This window comes from Carcharhinus amblyrhynchos, chromosome 2 (genome assembly GCF_965287045.1).
Source record: "Carcharhinus amblyrhynchos chromosome 2, sCarAmb.v2.hapA, whole genome shotgun sequence".
NCBI lineage: Eukaryota > Metazoa > Chordata > Chondrichthyes > Carcharhiniformes > Carcharhinidae > Carcharhinus > Carcharhinus amblyrhynchos.
In genome coordinates, this window is record NC_137325.1 from 95351380 (window position 1) to 95374182 (window position 22803).

Sequence of the window (22803 nt, forward strand, 5' to 3'; positions counted from 1 at the left end):
CTCAATGGGCTGAATGGCCTCCTTCTTCACTGTAGGTATTCTATGATTCTAAGTTCCAAGAAATAATAACAGAAGTGAGCTGTGCTAGTTTTAATTCCATCCCAAAATTTCCTTGAATGGTGTCAGGTTATCATAACTCCAACTTCTCCATTAAAATTCAACTGAGAATTTTCAGAATTAATGTACATTTTCCCAACACACAGCCTCACAAACAGTGGCTGAGTATCCATCCACTTTTTACCTAATAATATACCTAATGTACAAAATTATCCAACTGTGTTAACTGCACAAAGTGCCTAAATAACATAAATTACTTTGGCAAAAAAAACAGATTGTGTGGATTTATGAAACTAACCTGCAACACAGAAAATGATGTCTTCTGAAATTCCTAATTAATAGTAAATGGCTCTTCCATATAAACCATTCAAATTGAGGTCCACCTGATGTGCAACAAATGTCAGTGGAAGTCACCAACAATACTGGTCCCAGGAAAGAAAGTTTTTAAATGTTGCAGTATAAATTATGTCACTTTTAACTTTACTTAAAAGTAATGTCTTATTTCATGCTTCTCACACAGGGGCAGAGCATCATTCCCAATAAGCTGAGATCAGCTGTAATGTGTGGTTATTATTTTATTTCGGCTACGATTCCTGAAATGTGCTTTGAATTTCTTATTCTCCTTTGTTTAGGCATGGACTTCCATGTTATTTTCTTTAATTGCTTTACTCGCCCTTTACTTTACAAAGCAATCCTTTTCCACCAAGAGAAGCCACCTTTCCTGTTATTAACAACTTAAAAATTGTTTTCAGAAGAATAAGCCTGGGGCATTTATGTTGATCAAATCTTAGGATAGTTTGGAATCAATTCTTTCCTTTTCCCCCTTGTTGTCAATGCTTCATTTTAAATCCAATAATGTGACTTTTTTTTGAAAATTAATAGGTTATATAAGGTTAAGTGGGAATGAGGTTTCTAATTTTAATATATTAGACAAAAATATATGATTTTGATAAGTTCTCACAATTATGTTAATCATTCTATATACATTGAAATCAATTAATGCAGAAAGCAATTCCTAAAGACGTCAAGAAAAAAATCGACTTGAATAACACTTAGAGAATGTGCGAGAATGTTGAATAAGTCATTTGATATTTGTCAAATGTTTGAAGGGGTTTTGCATTACACAACACAAACACCAGAATTGGAATTACTTAGCTTCTTTTAAGAAAAAAATCCCTATCATAATTTCTGTAAACCTCCTCAGGCAGTTGGGTTGATTTGCTAAAACTCTTCTTTCTGGCTGTGAGCTGAATGAATAAAAAAAGCACACAAACATCTGAGTGACCAATAAAACAAGGTTTTCACCCCCAAGGTAATAAACAACATCGCTGTGCCACTTCTGATTCACTGTGGCGATATTCCAATGCAAATTTTGAAGTAAGTTTGCAACAGTGAACGAACAGAAATATTTGCAGTGTTCTTCACTGATCTCACCACTGCAGATATTTCTATAGCAATCAGTATGTGCTTGAGTAACTTGAGGAAATCTGTCTCAGCAAGACTGGCTTGAGCAAGGGGGAATAGAAGTTAGGATTCTCTTACTTCCAAAATATATGAGAACAGGATCAGATGCCTTTGTGCTACTTGCACCTTCTTCATCCCATATGAAACTGACTTTGTCGATAGATTTATATATTTGAAAATGCCCCTCTGCGTGGCACTGTGGTTAGCACTGCTGCCTCACAATGCCAGGGATCCAGGTTCAATTCCAGCCTTGGATGACTGTATGGAGTTTGCACATTCTCTCTGTGTCTGCGTGGGTTTCCTCCGTGTGCTTCAGTTTCTTCCCACGCTCCAAAGGTGTGCAGGTTAGGTTGATTGGCCGTGCTAAATTACCCCTTAGCCTCAATGGGATTAGTAGGATAAATATGTGGGGCGACAGGGATAGAGCCTGGGTAGGATTGTTGTCAGTGCAGGCGTGTTGGGCCGAATGGCCTCCTTCTGCACTGTAGGGAGTCTATGAGTCAAAAGACTGACTGTTCAAGCCCTACTGCACCACTTCAAAAATTGTTGAGATAAATACTTCACAAGATTGTGGCTTAAACAAATTTATTAAGCAGTAAATGGCTAAGTGAACTGGATCAGACAGAAGGTCCCTGAGTATTAACCTTTACCTGGGATGCCGGTGCTAGTTATCCATCAAATGCAATACCCAATTTTAACAGGACAGGTTATGAATCATTTTTCCAAAAAAAGATTGAGGCAAGGGCAATTTAAAAACATGTCTGTTAAACTTTGAAAGAGCTGCCAATCAAACATATAGATGGTACTTGAATTGAAAATCTTGACCCTCAGTCACCTGCTATATGGAGTGAGATGGATTTTACTCTTCAGCATTGGGTATAAGCACGTATCACAATTTGATGGAAACGGCACACAATTTTCCTCCCATCTAATTTAATAGAGGTGGAAGGGAATGGTGTCACATTTGTTCCTTAGTTTGGATAAATGCTTCTATCCTCCCACAACATCACCCAAACTTTGCAAGCCCATACAGGGAAAGGTCCATCTGCATCCACGTCCAACTGTGAGATTTTAAGGCCAATGGGAACTAATTTTTGGGTATCCCACCACAAACAATCAGGTGGAAATCAGACTTGCCATCCTCTATGACCTCAGGCAAACTGGGGGACTACTTTTCCACCCAACCTCCTCAAACAGTGAGAGAGCTCAACAGCGGACGATGGATTGAAGGGAGGTCACGAAGAGATAAAGCTGAGTCACATCAGCACAAATATGAAACCCCTTTCCATGTCTGAAATGTTAAAGAACAACAGTGATGCGTCAAGAAGTTGGAAAACCTAAGGTGCCTGGTGAGGCCATTACAGGAGACTGTGGTTGCATCAAGGTAGCTAGAACAGGAACCATGTGATTATAGAGGGAAATAAAGAAAAATCTGGTCAGCTCCATAAGAAATAGAATCAGGAGTAAGCTGCAAGATCTGTCAAGATTGCATTCTCATCCTATACCTTGATACACCTGGTACCCCAAAAATCATGTCAATCTGTCTTGAATATACTCATCAAATGAACATAAATCTCTGGGATAGATTTCCAAATATTCACAGTCCTTTCATTGGAAGTTCTCTTCTCATCTCTGACCCTTTAGCTTGATACTATCCCTAGTATCTTAACTCACCAGCCAGAAGAAACAGTTTTTCAGCCTCTACTGTCAACCCTAAAAATCTTATGTTTCTAAGAGGTCACCTCTCATCTTGTACATTCCAAAACAGATGGGTCTGATCTACTCAATCTACCCTCGTAGACAATCCTCTCGTCCAATAAACCTTCACGATACACCATTCAATACAAATATTATATATCCTTCCTTAGATATGAAGAGCAAAAGGGCACACAGCATGTCATGTTCCTTGGCAGAGCACTACATAATTGCAGCAAGACTCTCTTACTCTTATACTCCTACCTGCTTGCAGTAAAGGACAATTACCTTACTAATTGCTCAGTGTACCAGCAACCTGTTTGCAGTAAAGGATGATTTACCTTGCTAATTGCTCACTGTACCAGCATATCAACTTTGATTTGTGTACAAATCTCTCTGAATACCAAAATTTACTAGTCTCACCTTTAAAAAATTGCCTTTCCTCCTTCTGAATAAAGTAGATAATTTCATACATTATATTCTGTTAGTGGCCTTCTTACCCAGTCACAATCTGTTGACTTTTACAGCTCCTTTACATCCTTTTCAATTTACTTTCTTATTTAATTTCACTACAAAACACTTGGTCACTTTTCATTTTAAACTGTGCATGTAACTATAGTGTATGTGTGTGTCAACTTCACTGAACTAATTCTCACAACTTTCCACATTTTGTTCTCAAGCATTTCAAAATTTAGTCATTCACCTTTTTCCTGCTTACACAAAACCAAGCAACAAAATGATTTTACACTGCCTGACAGCACCATCTCCTGGCAGAAATGTAAGGCACACAAACTCTGGGTCAGCAAGGCCCAGCTCAGGTGGATGGGTAGGAGATAAATCCTCAATTGTTCTTCCAGCCTGCCCCTCTTGAAAGCTACGTGGTCAGTTGGGGTTTTAATGGTATGAATAATGGCTATTCAGTAAGATAGCAGTGCAACTTACCTCCATAGGGCAGAACAGTGGCAAGCATTGCTGCCTCATGATGCCAGGGACCTGGTTTGATTCTAGCCTTGGGTGATTGTGTGGAGTTAGCACATTCTTCCCATGGGTTTCCTCCGGTTTCTGCCCACAATCCAAAGATGTGCAGATTTGATGGATTAACCATGAGTAAATGCTTGGGCTTACAAAGAAAGGGTGGCCCTGGGTAAGGTGTTCTTGGATTTGGTGCAGACTTGATGACCAAAAGGCCTCCTTCCGCACTATCGGAATTCTTTGATAACCACATTTGTGCAAGGAGTCAAGTTTGAGAAGAAAAACAAGATCAATTTCAAAAAGCATCTTAAAGACCATTGCTGTAGAAAGTTTTTGGTATTTTTAAAAATTTATACAACAGGGAAAGCATCTGTAGTTTGACGTTAACAATCCATTCAACTTCTTCAGCTGACAGTGTGAATGGTTGTGATGGCGTCAGGAAGAGCTCTCTCAGGCTGAAGTTATCTGACGTTAACAATTTAACCTGTTCATCGTGTTTCACTTATGAAGCAACAGGCCACATCTTCCCTGGTCAGTCCTGGAGCTATTGAGGATTGACCCAATTTTCCATGTGAGGTTTAAACCTGGACTTCACTCAGATCAGGTACTAGGCTGCAGTTGGTGATTCTTCCAGTCAGCCCAGAAGCATGCCTGCCATCCAGTTATAAAGTAGTGTAGTTCAATGTTTCAGACAGTTGTATTTGTTTTGAGGTCCTGTGTTAATTGGAATGCTTTGTTGCATGTCAGCCAGTGCTGCACTTTGAGGATGCAGACATTAGGATGTTCAAAATGTGCACACACAGCAAGCCACTCGAGCAGCATTAGTTTCAACCTCCCAGGCATAATCCTCATGATTTTCCAGAGATGGATAACTGCTACATTTGTGCTGGCTCCCAAGTAAAGTTGGTAAATATCCACCTCTACAAAGTCATGAGGATTAGAATAAACAGAAGGGTGAGCAATCAGCACTTTCTACTTACAACTGGCAGTGTTTGCTTAGGGTGGTATTTTGGTGAAGTTACCCATTTCCCTTATTTTATTCCATCTATGTGCTGCCTGCAGCTAAATGGTGCATTTAGGTGCAAAAGGGTCAAAAATCATCCATGTATGATTATATCCTCAGTAGGAAAAGCTGCAGCTGCTACAGAGCTACAAACAGCAAGTCTAAATTATTCTTGATTACGTAGTGGCTTTTTCATTCCAAGAGGTCATGGATGAAAAGTAATTTTCTACTAATGTTCTCTTTTGCAGCTAATCAAGTACTCCAATTTGGGAAACTGGTCAGCACATCCAATACTTATGACGGAAGCGGGACTGTGACAGTAGAAACAGATCAGCCATTGCTGTGGACAATGGGAATAAAGAGACATAACAATTAATCTGTTTGTGCCTTTTAGAATGTAAAATGAATCAACAAAAAGGAAGCAATAAAAATCAGAGCTTTATACAATTCCAAATGAGCCTTTTATTGACTTATAACAGCATAAAATGTAGAAATGTTCCTGCACATCTTTCGATCTTCATTCACTACCCCTAACTGCATGAGGTCAGTTGAGCAATCTTAACCACCACTGTGAAAAGATTGAAACAGCCATTAGTTCATTATCTTCAATTTTAATGCATACTCTATAAGCAGCCCTATGCAGTCTAAGCTCAGCTTTCAAATCATCTTGTTTATTTATTAAAATAGACAGATCCAAAACCTTCAAATGCTTTTCAGCAAGTCCTTGAATTGTAAAGTATCATTCCACTTGTCTATTAAAGTGGGAACTGCAGTTTTACCATCTTTACTATAAAGTGTTCTGAGTTCTAGATGGCAAGTATAAACTGGACTGCAGACCAAAACTATTTTTAAAGTACTTATTCTGCCCTTTTTGGCAGTAATATTTTAAAAATGATTGCTACAAGTCTGAGGACACCCTGGAAAATCAAAGAGTTCAGAAACAAATCAATAATGAAGAGGAGTAAGTACAAGGCTTATTGGTGTAAGAGAAAAGAAAATGTGTTAGGAATGGAATACTGAAAAGTAAAAGAAACAAACCATTAATTAACCAATAAAAGTCGTTCTTCAAAATGTCCATAATATAAAATGTTGAATGAGACAGAACCCAAAAGTATAATGTGTTAAAGGATCATCAGAAATTGGCAGAGGATCCTTAAACACTTCAGTGTGTTTACAAAACAAGATCACACTTAGAATAGAATTAAATTCTGAACTGGTTAAGTGCATGGCCCAGAATAGATTCCATGGTGATATTAGGAATCAATATGTTTCAGCAGTGTTTATTTTTAATTCATTTATGGGACGTGGCGATCACTGGTTAGGCCAGCATTTATGGCCCATTCCTAATTACAGTCCAGTTTATACTTGCCATCTCGAATTCGAGCGCTGTAAAGATGGTGATAAACTGCTGCAGTGATTAATATGGCAATCATTTTCAAAAAGAAAGACAAGAGAAAATCCCAATAATTGTGTTACTTTAACATCTGTCGTAAGGAAAAATATGAATTATCACCCGAGAAAATGAGAAGCAGATGAGTTTGATTGCAATAAGGAAGATTCTGCTTGATAAACTTTAATGCTTTGAAGTAACAAGACCTACAGAGGTTTTAAATGCACTTCCATTAAGCTTTTAGCAAAATACCAAACAGAAGAATAGAAAGATTAATCAGTGTATAATTAGGGGAATGTAATAGCAAATGAGATTAAAGATTGGTTAGAAGTGGAGAGAGGAGGAGTTAAGAGTACTGTTCAGTCAATCTTCACTGTTACTCATGTGTACAAAGATATGGATATGGAGTTAGAGGTGTCAACACTGCTAAGCATATGATAGACCAAATTCAACATGACTAAGTGTGAGATGGTGCATTTTAATAAAATTGTACTTTATAGAAAGCTACAAATACAAGAAAGGTGAAAAGCTCATTCTTACTGCGTGTATGACTAGTGGAAAGGTGACCTCAAAAAGTAAATCTTAACACAAGTTTTTTGTCCAATTCAAAGTCAAATTAACTTTTTCTGACTGATTAACATTTGCTTTCATTAGATTCCAGCATGAAATCCATGCAACAAGGGTCATTGTGCCCAAGATTCAAACATAATTAAGTAAAGAAATGGTTCCAATTTTCTAAATTAAGTTTACTTTTTACTAATTACCATTTCGTTTTCTCTGTTTTTAAGTTTATTTTTATTTGAACTATATTCCAGATACTTTGATGAAGTTTCTTCTTCAAAGCTTTAAGTTGTCCCCCATAGATTCCCAGGGGGCAAGTAATTATATATTGTCTTGCAGCAGTCTCCAAAACGATACCATGTGGGTTAGCCAGCACATTCTAAAGGCTTAATATAATTTATTCTGCTTTTCTAGTGATACATCTTATTTCTTGCAAAATTGGCCTCAGCATATTATCTAGATATTATAAGTGACACATTTGTCTCAATTTTTTATGATCAGGCACTAAATGTTATATCTCATTTTTCTAACTGCATAACTGTTCTAAATCTTTTTTATGTACATCTTTAGCTCTATTCTGTTCTTTTGCTGTGTTTTTATGGAAGCAAATTTATCTACCTTGCAGGAAATTTCATTATTTAGGTCACTGATCTGTTTTGGCCTCCTCTGGAGGTCCCCAGCATTAAAGATGTCAGTCATCAGCCAATTCGATTCACTTCACATGGTATCAACCAACGGCCAACTGCACTAGACACTGCAAAGAATATTGGCTCCAGTAGCATTCTGGCAGTAGTATCAAAGAATTGTTCTCAAGAAATGAGCACCAGCCCATAGCCAGGTTGTCCCAGTGCATCTACACCAATGGCAACTACCTGGCAAAGTGGAAAATTGCCCACATATGTCCTGTTCATGAAATGCTGAACAAATCGAACCTGGCCATTTACCGCCCATCAACTTACTCTCAATCATTGCTGCAGGATTTCTTCAGGGTGGCGTCCTAGACCCAACCATTTTCAGCTTTTTATTAATAATCTTAAGTCTGCCAGAAGTAGATTGTACAATGTTCAGGACCATTCACAAGTCCTCAGATACTGAAACACTCTTCATCACCAATGAGACAGAATCTAATCATCTCCACATGACATTCAACAGCATTGCTGTCACTGAATCCACTGACCAGAAACTGGGCTGGACTAGGTCATAGACCAGGAATCCTGCAATGAGTAACTCGCCTCCTAATTCCCCTAAACCTGTCTACAAGACACAAATCAGGAATGTGACGGAATTACTCTGCATACAAACAAGGAGCAGAAGTAGGGAAGTCAAACTTTCAAGTCTGCTCTGCCATTTAATAACATTGTAGCTGATCTCATAGTAATCTCAAATCTGTATTCTGCCTACCGCTGAAACTTATCACTCCTTGCTTATCAAGAATCAATCCACCTCTGCCTTACAAATATTCAAAAACTCTGCTTCCACCAACTTTTCGGAACAAGAATTCCAAAAACCAATGACTCTCTGTGAAAAAATGCACTTGCCTGGATGAGTGAAGTTCCAATAACACAAGCTCAACAAAGCAGCCTGCTTGACTGACAACCAATCCACCATCTTCAACAGTCACTTTCTCCATAGCTGACAGCATTTTTACCATTTACAAGGTGCACTGCAGCAACTCACCAAGCCTCCTTTGACAGCACCTTCCAAACACAATCACTACCATGTAGGCAGCAGATGCATAGGAACATCATCAACTTCTCAAGTCACATACCAAACTGACTTGGAGCTATGTCTAAAAATTTCATAAAATGTTGTCCCCTTACAAATAGCAAGTACAGTTATTTACTTTAACTAAAATTCTGAACATCATGATGGCCTGTCAAACAGAGCCACATGTTCCACTGGGTCATTTTATCTATGCATCTTTTTTAAAGAAATTTAAATGGTTTTAAAGTCATTGGGTCATGAGATCTGGACCCAGGCAAAAATATTTTACCACACCCTTAGTCCTTAACCACCTTATTTTTTCCTATCTCCTTCAAAACTTTCATAATCCAAAAGAATGAAAATATTCTATATTAACTGAGTTTTTTTTTGCAAAATACAGCTAAGAACTAACAGTCAAAACTACTGAATACTTACACAATAATGTTATTAATGGGGATGTGGATGAGCTTTACAAAGAAACCGATGAATCCCATAATGGCAAATCCAATTGCTGTTGCCATGGCAATCTTCTGAAATTCTGTAAAAAGGAAACCACATAGGAGTCTTTCAAAATTGAGTTCAATTTCACATTGTAAAAGACAATTGTTCAATACTGTAGCCCATTGCATAGAGAACTATGCTGATAGTTTATTAGACTTGTATTTCAACCATATACTCAAATGAAAATTATACCTTCAGGCAGCCTGGCTGGCTTATTAGTATTGGAAGTATTATTGGGGTGATTCTGCTATTCAGTAGGACAATTAATTGTTTACTCTGTTCCAAAACTGTTCTGTGAATATTGAACTTTTTATTTAAACAGAAGTTTAATTAGCTCTTCCTAAGATCTACAAACACCACTGCACTATTCTAAATTGGAAATATGAATGTCATGTGAATAAAATAAAACAGAATCTAAGCAAGGCTTACATTATGGAATTGGTTAGAGGCAAAATAAAAGTTTTTAAGATTATTTCACAGGATGTGGACATTGCTGACAAGGCCAGCATTTGTTGCCCATCCCTAATTGCCCTTGAAAAAGGTGGTAGTGAACCACTGCAGTCAATGAACATACACCTACTCTTGAGGTTGGTTAGCTCAGTTGGCTGAATGGTTGATTTGTGATACGGAGTGGCGCCAACAGAACAGGTTCAATTCCCATAAAGGCTAACGTTATTCATGAACGTCCACCTTCTCAACCTTGCCCCTTACCTGAGGCATGTTGATCCTCAGATTAAATCACCACCAGTCAGCTCTCTCCATCTAGGACAATGACAACTTTACATACACCCACAGTGCTGGTAGGAAGGGTGTTCCAGGATTTTAACCCAGCAACAATGAAGAAACAGCAATATATTTCCAAGTCAGGATGGTGAGTGATTTGATAGGGAACTTGCAAGTAGTGATGCATCTGCTGCACCTTCTCCACCTAGATGGTCAACTACACAGCTTTGTAAGTTGTAATTGAAGGAGCGTTGGTGAGGTGCAGTGCATCTTGAAAAATGCTACATATTGCTGCTACTGTGCATCAGTGAAGGGGATTGAATGTTTAAGACAGCAGATGGGGTACCAATCAAGCAGGCTGCTTTGGCCTGGATAGTGCCCAACTTTTCGAGTGTCACTGGAACTGCTCTCATTCTGGCAGGTGAACAGTATTCAATCACACTCATGACTTATAGATAGTTGATACTTTAGGCAGTTGGGAAGCGAGTTACTTGCCGCAGACTTCCTAGTCTCTGTCTATTCTGTAATTGTTTTTTGTTGTACACTATTACTTTTGAATATTCTATTAAGGAATACAATTCACGAACTGTAGTTTATGAATATAGACAGCACTTCTTACAAATACTTGGGTTTCAGCACATGCATCCAATGCAATATATCTGTAAATATATTTACATCACAAGTGTTCTCACTCTGCACCCATTTTCCTTTCATTCCAAATAGGTGTTGCAGACAGGTTCTAAATGATTTCTATGAAAGCACCATGGTTGCAGAAACTCTGCTCAAACTTTCTATACGTATAACAAAACCTATCAGAAAAGGTTGAATACAATCTTCCTAATACTACGATTAAGATTTCTTAATCTATCTTGCAATCATATGAAATTTTCATTAATCCAAGCATACCTTTAACAAAGAGAATTATAAAAATTAACATTTCATAATCTACAGAACATGACTAGAATACAATATTCACACCTACAAATGACCTGTGAAGACTATGATTTCACAGAAAAATTGTCAGCACAACTGGCCCACTGTGCACATAATAGCTCTCAACACCTGCGGAATATGCTTCTGTCTACATCAACGGAAATGAACAGAAAATCGTTGACAGCTTCAAGTTTCTAGGTGTCCAGAACACCAACAACCTATCCCGGTACCCCCACGTCAAAGCTATAATTAAGAAAGCCCACAAAAGCCTCTACTTTCTCAGAGGGCTAAGGCAACATGTCTATTACAACTCTCAAATTTCTACAGATGCACCATAGAAAGTAACCTTTCTGGATGTACAATAGTTTGATATGGCTCCTGCTCTGACCAAGACTGCAAGAAACTACAAAGGGCTGTGAGTGCAATCCAGTCCATCATGCAAACCAACCTCCCATACACTGACTCTGTCTACCCTTCTCACTGCCTCAGAAAAGTAGCCAGCATAATCAATGCATGCACCCCTGACATACTCTCTGCCACCTTCGTCAGGGAAATTATACAAAAGTCAGATCACGTACCAACTAACTCAAGAACTGCTTCATCCCTGCTACTATCTCTTGAATGGACCTATCTTACATTAAATTGATCTTTCTCTACAGCCTAGCTATGACTGTAACAATACATTCTGTGTTTTCTCCCTTCCTTCTCCCCTGTGCAATCTTTGTACGGTATGCTTTGTTTGTGTGACATGCAAGAAACAATACTTTTCACTGTGTACTAATACATGTGACAATAATAAATCAAATTAAGTTAGTAAACTCAGATAAGCCATGATCTGACTGAATGGTGAAGCAAGCTCAAGGGGCTGAATGGCCTGCTCCTAACCAGTTAATTCCATAGTCTTTTAGCCTTATATTTTAGCCTTTAGACAATGTGCACAGCTGAAAAAAAAAGCTCACAATTGTGCCATACCTTTCCTGTCAGGCTTTGTACATCTTTTCACAAGTCTGATTGAATCCTTTACAAATTGACGACTGGGCTCCACAAACTGCATTACTTGATCCATTGTGTTCTGTAATAAAGGAAATGGAAAAAAATTGGAATGTTTTGATTCACACAAATAGCCATTTCAGACATTATTTATGACAAGTGCCTTCACTACAGTTCTGTTTTGAATTATCATAACGCTATAACTGGTTCACAATACAGAGCCTGCAGAACATTACATCCAAGTCCTCACTGTGATAATTCCCCAGCATAATCCAAATCTGAGAACAGCAAGCCTGACTGTGCTGTGTGATGATGGCTAAACTAAATGTGTGCCACATAGAGTCAAATCTGTACCCCATAGGCTGCAAGGGGAAAAATTGGGAGCCATGATGTTGAATCAAACATGGATGAGTAAGAAGCTATGCAAATATACTTGTCTGCCTTTTGGTGGGACACTGGCAACCTTCTCCATTCTAATCTTACTCGGGTTCCCTGTCTGACCTTTCTCTTTAACCAAAACACCAATGATTGTTGCCGCTGTTTTCTCCGAATGGAAAAATTTCAACTTCGCTTTTACCTTTTCATGACTCTTCCCTTCCTCAATGACTTCATCTGTTTCACTTTGCACTATAATGCGTATTACAAATCTAACTGCACCTGCCTTGACAAAACTTCCCCCCACTCCTAGTCCTGTGAGGTGGCCCTTCCTTCCATCACCCATTCTCTTCCTTTCTCTTGCCCTCAACTTCCCTACACACCCCTTCCTCATCCTCCAACATTACCCCTTTCTCCACATTCATCTCCCCTTCTCCCTCGTTTGTCCTATTCCTCATGTCTTCATCTCCCTCCTTACCCCCTACTTCAGCTACTCCCCAACCTGTCCAACCCCCCTTGCCTCCCCTCTCTCATTTTCCCTCAGTTGTCTCCCTTTCCTCCACTCTCTCCCCTTCCCTCCCTATCCCAATTCTCCCCCTACTGCCTCCCACCTTCATCCTCCTCACCGTCTCGCACCTACGACACCCCTGGGCCATCCCTTCCCGCCCTCATATCCCCCCATCTCATCTCCCACCCAGTAGTTTTTTTTTCTTCAGGCCTCTAACCCTATAAATTAGTCCAGAGAGGATACCCGATTCTCTACACTAGTAGAGAATCCCACCCTCCCACCTCCTCTAACCTAAATTATAAGTGTGGGGAAGTTTTTTTTTATATTTTTTACTTTTTTTTGCTGTTACCTGTTTCAGGGATGGCAGTTCGGGCAGTGTGCTGCATCTCCTGTGGGATGTATGTGGTGAGGGACTCCAGTAGTGTTTCAGGGGATTTTACTTGTAGGAAGTGTCTTAGATTGAAGCTTCTGGAGGAGCGTGTTAAGGAGCTGGAGGTGGAATTAGATGAGCTCCGCATAATTCGTGAGGCAGAGAGAGACATTGATAGGAGTTTTAAGGAAATAGTCACTCCTAGTAATCAGTCTTGGGTCAATGTCAAGAGGAGGGGAAAGAAGCATGTGGGAGGAGAATCCCCTGGGGCTGTTCCCCTCCAAAATAGGTTTTCGGTCCTGGAGGCTACAGTTGAGGAAGCATCAACTGGGGATAGCCAAAGGGAGCAGGACTCTGGGGGTGAGCCTATTGTAAAAGCTCAGGTGTCTAGGGGATGCAAGAGATTGGGCCTCGTGATTGGGGACTCTACAGTTAAGGGGACGGATAGGAGAGTTGGTAGTAAGGGTAGGGACTCAGGGCTGGTGTGTTGCCTACCAGGGGCTGGGGTCCGGGATGTGTCAGAGAGGATATTCAAGACTCTTAGGGGAGAGGGTGATCAACCCCAAGTTATAATTCATGTGGGGACACATGACATAGGGAGGCTAAGGGAAGGGGATATTAAGCAGAGTTTCATGGAGTTGGGATGGAAACTAAAGGCCAAGTCAAACAGAGTGGTTATCTCTGGACTCTTGCCTGTGCCACGGGATAGTTTAGAGAGGAATAGGGAGAGGGAAAGTTTGAACTTGTGGCTGAGGGGATGGTGCAGGAGGGAGGGGTTTAATTACTTGAGCAATTGGGGCTCATTCTGGGGAAGGTGGGATCTCTATAAGAGTGATGGTATACATCTGAACCAGAGGGGAACAAATATCCTGGGGGGTAAATTTGTGAAGGCTATGCGGAGTGGTTTAAACTGATTCAGAGGGGGGGTGGGATCCTGGGTAGAGGGGGTGAAAGTGAGGGGGGCATAGAAGGGGACGGCATTGCACGGCATTGTGGGGGTGGGGCAGAGCGAGGTTTGAAATGTATATACTTTAACGCGAGGAGTATTCGCAATAAAGTGGATGAACTTGCAGCGTGGACCAGTACCTGGGACTTTGATGTTGTGGCCATTTCAGAGACGTGGATAGAGCAGGGTCAGGAATGGATGTTGCAGGTGCCGGGGTACAAGTGCTTTAGTCGGAGTAGAGAAGGAGGTAGAGGGGGGGGTGGAGTAGCATTATTGGTCAAGGACTATATCACAGTGTCAGAGAGGAAGTTTAATGAGGACTTGTCTGTTGAGGTAGTATGGGCAGAAATTAGAAATAGGAGAGGAGAGGTCACCCTGTTGGGAGTCTTTTATAGACCTCCAAAAAGTTCTAGAGAGGTTGAGGAAAGGATTGCAGAGACGATCCTGGTTAGGAGTGAAAGTAATAGGGTAATTGTTATGGGGGACTTTAACTTTACTAACATTGATTGGAATTGCTATAGCTCTAGCTCGTTAGAGGGGTCAGTTTTTGTTCAAAGTGTGCAGGAAGGTTTTTTGACTCAATATGTAGATAGGCCAACTAGAGGTGAGGCTATATTGGACTTGGTGCTGGGAAATGAGCCAGACCAGGTGCTAGACTTGGAAGTTGGTGTGCTTTTTGGTGATAGTGACCACAATTCGGTTACGTTCACCTTAGTGATGGAAAGGGATAGGCATGAACCTCGGGTCAGTAGTTTTAGCTGGGGGAAGGGTAATTATGAGGCCATTAGGAGAGAATTAGGAAGCATTGGTTGGACTAGGAGATTACAGGGACTAGGAACGTCTGAAATGTGGAGTTTTTTCAAGGAGCAGCTACTGCGGGTCTGTGATAGGTATGTCCCTGTCAGGCAAGGAGGAACTGGTAGGGCTAGGGAACTGTGGTGCACAAAAAAAGTTGATTTGTTGGTTAGGAAGAAGAAGGAGGCTTATGTTCGGATGAGGCTTGAGGGCTCGGGTAGTGCAGTAGAAAGCTTTAGATTGGCTAGGAGGGAGTTGAAGAGGGAGTTAAGAAGGGCTAGAAGAGGGCATGAGATGACTTTGGCTGATAGGATTAAGGAGAATCCTAAGGCGTTCTATAGGTATGTCAAGAACAGAAGGTTGGTTAGGGCAAGATTAGGGCCAGTTACAGACAGTAGGGGGAAGTTGTGTGTGGAACCGGAAGAGATTGGAGAGGCATTGAACCATTATTTCTCTTCGGTGTTCACGCAGGACGATATGAATGTAGCTGAGGAGGTCACTGGGGTGAAGGGGTGTAAAATAGAAAGTATTGCAGTTGATACAGAGGATGTGTTGGATATTCTAGAAGGGTTGAAAATAGATAAGTCCCCTGGTCCAGACGGGATTTACCCTAGGATTCTATGGGAGGCAAGAGAGGTGATTGCAGAGCCACTGGCTCTGATCTTCAGGTCGTCGTTGGTCTCTGGTATAGTACCGGAAGATTGGAGGACAGCGAATGTTGTCCCATTGTTTAAGAAGGGGAACAGAGACTTCCCTGGGAATTATAGACCAGTGAGTCTTACTTCTGTAGTGGGCAAGGTTTTAGAAAGAATTATTAGGGATAGGATTTATAGTTATTTGGAGAGTAATGAATTGATTAGAGATAGTCAGCATGGTTTTGTAGCGGGAAGGTCGTGCCTTACTAACCTTATTGAGTTCTTTGAGAAGGTGACCAAAGAGGTGGATAGGGGTAAGGCAGTAGACGTGGTATATATGGATTTTAGTAAGGCGTTTGATAAGGTTCACCATGGTATGCTTCTGCAGAAAATGCAGATGTATGGGATTGGTGGTAATTTAGGTACTTGGATCAGGAATTGGTTAGCAGATAGGAGACAGAGGGTGGTGGTTGATGGTAATTATTCATCATGGAGTTCGGTTACGAGTGGTGTGCCTCAGGGATCTGTTTTGGGGCCACTGCTGTTTGTAATCTTTATTAATGATCTGGATGAGGGTATAGTTGGGTGGATTAGTAAGTTTGCTGATGACACCAAAGTCGGAGGTGTGGTAGATTGTGAGGAAGGGTGTCGAAGTTTGCAGGGTGACTTGGACAGGTTGCAGAGCTGGGCCGCCAGGTGGCGGATGGAGTTTAATGCGGAGAAGTGTGAGATAATCCATTTCGGTAGGAATAACAGATGTGTTGAGTATAGGGCTAACGGGAGGACTTTGAATAGAGTGGAGGAGCAGAGGGATCTAGGTGTATGTGTACATAGATCCCTGAAAGTTGGGAATCAAGTAGATAAGGTTGTTAAGAAGGCGTACGGTGTCTTGGCGTTTATTGGTAGGGGGATTGAATTTAGGAGTCGCAGCGTCATGTTGCAACTGTACACAACTCTGGTGCGGCCGCACTTGGAGTACTGTGTGCAGTTCTGGTCCCCACATTACAGGAAGGATGTGGAGGCTTTGGAGAGGGTGCAGAGGAGGTTTACCAGGATGTTGCCTGGTATGCAGGGGAGGTCCTATGAGGAGAGACTGAGGGATTTGGGGTTGTTTTCACTGGAAAGAAGGCGGCTAAGAGGGGATCTTATAGAAACATATAAGATGATTAGAGGTTTAGATAGGGTGGATGGTGATAGCCTGTTTCCTCGGATGGAGAAAGCTAGCACGAGGGGGCATGGCTTTAAATTAAGGGGGGGTAGTTATAGGACGGATGTCAGGGGCAGGTTCTTTACCCAAAGGGTGGTGAGGGACTGGAATGCCCTGCCTGCTGCAGTTGTAAATGCGCCTAGTTTGGGGGCGTTTAAGAGATTGGTGGATAGGTTTATGGACGAAAAGGGATTGGTTTAGATTAGTGGGTCAATGTTTTTTTTTTAAAAAATAAGACTGGTCGGCGCAACATTGTGGGCCGAAGGGCCTGTTCCGCGCTGTAATGTTCTATGTTCAACCCCATCCACCACCTCATCTCTTCTATATTCAGGCCGTCTCCTACCCCAACATCTCCCAAATCCAACCCCATCACTTCATCTCCCCCCTCACCACGTCCCACACCATCTCCCTCAATTCCTCCCACGTCCCTCCCACACCTTCTGCCTTCCACCTAATCTCCTCTCACCCCCTCATTCCCCCCCCCCAACTCATCTCTCCCATCTGCTTTCACCTCATCCTTCTGTCCCATCTCACAACACCTCACCTCCCCCCAACAACCGCGTTCCCCTCCCCCCCCCCAATGTGTCTCTACCTCCCCCTTCCCAAACGTGTCTCTCCATGACTATCGGCTGGTGGCTCTGACATACATCATTATCAAGCGCTTCGAAAAGCTAGTCATGGCACAAATCAATTCCAACCTCCTGGACTACTTGGATCTACTATTTGCCACAACAGGTCCACACCCAGACACCATTTCCCTGGCCCTGCACTCAACCCTGGAACATCTAGATAACAATGACACCTATGTCAGACTCCTATTTATTCCCACAAAATTAATCTCCAAACTCCGTGGCTTGGGACTCGGCTCCTCCCTCTGCGACTGGATCCTGAACTTCCAAATTCTCAGACCACAGTCAGTAAGAATAGGTAACAACACCTCCTCCACAATCATCCTCAACACCGGTGTCCCACAAGGCTGTGTTCCCAGCCCAATACTGTATTCCTTACATACCTATGACCGTGAGGCCAAATTTCCCTCCAATTCGATTTTCAGATTTCCTGACGATACCACTGTAGTGGATCAGATCTCAAACAATGACGGGACAGAGTACATGAATGAGATAGAAAATCTGGTGAACTGGTACAGCAACAATAATCTCTCCCTCAATGTCAACAAAACGAAGGAGATTGTAATCGATTTCAGGAAGCCTAAAGGAGAATATGCCCCGTCTACATCAACGGGGACAAAGTAGAAAAGGTTGAGAGCTTCAAGCTTTTAGATGTCCAGATGGCCAACAACCTGACCTGGTCCCCCCACGCTGACTCCATAGTTAAAAAGCCCAACAACACCTCTACTTTCTCAGAAGACTAAGGAAATTTTGGCACATCAGTTACAACTCTCACCAACTTTTACAAATGCACCATCTTTCTGGTTGTACCACAGCTTGGTATGGCTCTGCCCAAGGTAGCAAGGAACTACAAAAGGTCATGAATGTAGCCTAATCCATCACGTAAACGAGCTTCCCATCCACCAACTCTGTCTACACATCTCGCTGCCTCAGCAAAGTAACCACCATAAGGACCCCATGCACCTAGACATTCTCTCTTCCACCTTCTTCTATCAGGAAAAAGATGCAGAAGTCTGAGGTCACATACAAACCAATTCAAGAACAGATTCTTCCCAGCTGGCTTCAGTCTTTTGAATGGACTTACCTTGTATTAAGTTGATCTTTCTCTACACCCTAGCTATGACTACTATTACAAGTACAAGGGAGGACATCTACGCATGGAGCCAGAGGAAATAGGCAAGGTATTAAATGAGCAGTTTGCATCAGTATTCACCAAAGAGAAGGACTTGGTGGATGATGAGTCTGGGTAAGGACGTAGATAGTTTGAGCCATGTTGAGATCCAAGAGGTGCTGATATTGGTGTTCTTGAGAAACATTAAGGTAGACAAGGCCCCAGGGCCTGATGGGATATGCCCCAAAATACTGAGAGAAGCAAGGGAGAAGCTGGGACCTTGAGAGAAATCTTTGTATCCTCACTGGCTACAGGGGAGGTCATGATGTTGAGATGCTGGCGTTGGACTGGGGAAACACAGTAAGAAGCATCACAACACCAGGTTAAAGTCCAACAAGTTTATTTGATAGTAAACCCACTTAGCTTTTGGGGTTTGCCTGTTCGTCAGGTGAGTAGAGGGTTCTGGTCACAAACAGAGCATACAAAGGCACACACAGTTTACAGAATACTGATTAGAATGCGAGTCTTTACAGCTAATCAATTCTTAAAGGTGCAGACAATGTGAGTGGAGATAGTATTAAGCATAGGTTAAAGAGATGTGTACTATCTCCAGACAGGACAATAAGTGAGATGTTGCAAGCCCAGGCAAGTCATGGGGGTTACAGATAGCATGACATGAACCCAACATCCTGGTTGAGGCCATCCTCACGTGTGTGGAAATTGGCTATCAGTCTCTGCTCAGCGACTCTGCGCTGTCGTATGTCGTGAAGACCATCTTGGAGAACGCTTACCTGAAGATCTGGAGATGTGTCTTGGACTCATGCATCTCCATCAAGGACAGTCACCTTAGCACCTCACTGTACTGCAAGCCCACAGATAACCTCACGATGCTCCACTTCTCCAGCTTCCACCCTAAACACGTTAAAGAAGCCTTCCTCTATGGACAAGCCTTCCATATAGACAGGATCTGCTCAGATGAGGAGGATCGCAACAGACATGTCCAGACGCTGAAAGATGCTCTCATAAGAACAGGATATGGCGCTCAACTCATTAATTGACAGTTCCGATGCGCTACAGCGAAAAACCACACTGACCTCCTCAGAAGATAAACACAGGACACGGTGGATAGAGTACCCTCACGTCCAGTACTTCTTTGGAGTGGAGAAGCTACGACATCTTCTCTGGAACAACACGTCACTGATGAAGACAAACATCTCGCCAAGGCCATCCCCACACCCCTACTTCTTGCCTTCAAACAACCGCACAACCTCAAACAGACCACTGTCCGCAGCAAACTACCCAGCCTTCAGGAGAACAGCAACCACGACACCACACAACACTGCCACAGCAACCTCTGCAAGACATGCCGGATCATCGACCCGGATGCCATCACCTCACATGAGAACACCATCCACCAGGTACACGGCACATACTCTTGCAACTTGGCCAACATCATCTACCTAATACACTGCAAGAAAGAATGTCCCGAGGCAGGGTACACTGGGGAGACCGTACAGACGCTATGACAACAGATGAATGAATACTGCTCGACAATCACCATGCAAGACTATTCTCTTCCTGTTGGCCAGCACTTCAGCAATCACGGGCATTCGGCCTCTGATCTTTGGGTAAACATTCTCCGAGGCGGCCTTCACAACATATGACAGCGCAGAGTCGTTGAGCAGAAACTGACAGCCAAGTTCTGCACACGAGGATGGCCTCAACCGGGATCTTGGGTTCATGTCACACTATCTGTAACTCCCACGCCTGGGCTTGCAACATCTCACTTACTTACCTGTCTGGAGACATTACACATCTCTTTAACCTATACTTAATGCTATATCCACTCATATTGTCTGCATCTTTAAGAACTGATTAACTGTAAAGACTTGCATTCTAAATCAATATTCTGTAAACTGTGTGTGCCTTTATATGCTCTGTGACCAGAACTCTCCACTCACCTGACGAAGGGGCAAACCCCAAAAGCTAGTGGATTTACTATCAAATAAACTTGCTGAACTTTAACCTGGTGTTGTGAGACTTCTTACAGGGGAGGTCCCAGAGAATTGGAGAATAGCCAATATTGTTCCTTTGTTTAAGAAGGGTAGCAAGAACAATCCAGGTAATTACAGGCCAGTGAGCCTTATATCAGTGGAGGGAAATTACTGGATATGATTCTTCGAGACATGATTTATTCCCTGTTGAAAACAAGTGGACGTATTAGTGAGAGGCAACATGGTTTTGTGAAGGGGAGGTTGTGTCTCACAGACTTGATCCAGTTTTTTGAGGAAGTGACAAATATGATTGATGAGGGTAGGACAGTGGATGTTGTCTACATGGACTTCAGTAAGGTCTTTGACAAGGTCCCTCATGGCAGACTGATGCAAAAGGTGAAGTCACATGGGATCAGGGGGGAGCTGGCAAGGTGGATACAAAACTGGCTCTGTCAAAGTAGACAGAGGGTAGCAGTGGAAGGGTGTGTTTCTGAATGGAGGGCTGTGACAAGTGACATTCCTCAGGGATCAGTGCTGGGACTTCTGCTGTTTAAATAATTTGGAGGAAAATGTAACTGGTTTAAAGACAAAGGGATGTAATGTAAATGTAAGTTTGCAAATGAAACAAAAGTTGGTGGATTTGTGGATAGCGATGAGGACCATCAAAGGATCAGTTGGAGACTTGGGCAGAGAGATGGCAGATGGAGTTTAATCCAGACAAACGTGAGGTAATGCATTTTCAAAAGTCTAATACAGATAGGAAATATACAATAAACGGCAGAACCCTGAAGAGCACTGATAGGCAAAGGGATCTGGGTGTACAAGTACACAGGTCACTGAAACTGGTAATGCAGGTGAAGCTGGTAGTCAAGAAGACATATGGCATCTGCCAAGGCACTGAGTTGAAAAACTGGCAAGTCATATTGCAGCTTTATAGAACCTTAGTTCGGCCGCAGTTGGAATATAGTGTTCAATTCTGATCGCCACACTACCAGAAAGATTTGAAGGCTTTGGAGAGGTACAGAAAAGATTTACCAAGATGTTGCCTGACATGGAGGGCATTAGCTATGAGAGGTTGGAGAAACTTGGTTTGTTCTCACTGGAATGACGGAGGTTGAGGGGCGACCTGATAGAAGTCTACAAGATTATGAGGCGTGGACTGAGTGTATAGTCAGAAGTATCCTCCCAGTTTGGAAGAATCAATTACTAAGGGGCACAGGTTTAAAGGAGATGAACGAGGCAGTTTTTTTTTACACAGAGTAGTGGGTGCCTGGAACTCGTTGCCAGGGGAGGTAGTGACTTTTAAGACTTTTAAAGATAGTGAATTTTAAGGGAATCTTGACAAATACACAAATAGGATGGGAATAGAGGGATATGGTCTCTGGAAGGGTAAGGGGTTTTAGTTCAGTCGGGCAGCATAATCAGTGAAGGGTTGGAGGGCTGAAGGGCCTGTTCCTGTGCTGTGATTTTCTTTGTTCTCTGCTGCACTCTCATTTCCTTCTCTATGAACAGTATGCTTTGCACAAGAAACAATACTTTTAACTGTATGTTAATACATGTGGCAATAACAAATCAAATCAAAGTCCCTCTCCCCCAAGTCTCCCCCCCCCGTCTCTCTCCCCCCCCACCCTCGTCTCTCTCCCCCCCCCACCCCCGTCCCAGTCTCTCTTCCCCCCCCCCGTCCCAGTCTCTCTTCCCCACCCCCCCCGTCCCAGTCTCTCTTCCCCCCCACCCCCGTCCCAGTCTCTCTTCCCCCCCACCCCCGTCCCAGTCTCTCTCTCTCTGTCCCCCCACACCCCGGCTCTCTCTCTGTCCCCCCACACCCCGGCTCTCTCCCTGTCTCCCCATGCCTCCCGGGGCCGGTACCTTCTTGCTGTTCCTCTCTCTCTCGTCTGTTCTTCAGCTGCTGACGTTGCACACTAGGACAGGAAACTGGACACACATGCGCATCATCAATGACGTGTGCTTGAACCGGAAAATACATCAGACGCTCCCTGGCGTGCTGGCGTCACCGGACAGCTGTCAATCATGGTGAGCCCCGCCCCCGAGCTCGGGACGTGGCTGAGTGGGCGGGGCCTGTCCTCTCAGGGAGAACAAAGATTGGAGCTCAGATAATAAAATAACCTACATACAAATAGATTCCAGTATTCAGTTTCAGATTCTGCAGTCAACTTCAGGGAGAATTATTCATACATTATGGGTAAAACAAACTGCTCTCCAAGCAATCCTGCTGTTTATTC

At 42.4% G+C, this 22803-nt stretch overlaps 2 protein-coding genes across 11 annotated transcripts in view; one reads left to right on the plus strand and one right to left on the minus strand.

Annotated features, from left to right (window-relative positions):
- The window catches only part of tpk1 (thiamin pyrophosphokinase 1), a 360013-nt gene extending 354375 nt beyond the window's left edge, over nt 1-5638 (plus strand). For all 10 annotated transcript variants that reach the window (XM_080209334.1, XM_080209377.1, XM_080209387.1 and 7 more), the window contains one exon: nt 5440-5638. In XM_080209334.1, the coding sequence (XP_080065460.1) occupies nt 5440-5567 (128 nt within the window). In that variant the 3' untranslated portion in view covers nt 5568-5638. The remainder of the gene's footprint in view (nt 1-5439) is intronic.
- Nucleotides 5630-22561, minus strand: sec61g (SEC61 translocon subunit gamma). The gene is made up of 4 exons (XM_080209429.1): nt 22430-22561; nt 11976-12075; nt 9282-9384; nt 5630-5759 (listed from the first exon to the last, which is right to left on the minus strand). Exons 2-4 carry the CDS (start codon nt 12067-12069, stop codon nt 5750-5752), a joined length of 207 nt encoding a protein of 68 aa, XP_080065555.1. The 5' UTR covers nt 12070-12075; nt 22430-22561; the 3' UTR covers nt 5630-5749.
- Between the last annotated feature and the right edge of the window lie 242 nt (nt 22562-22803).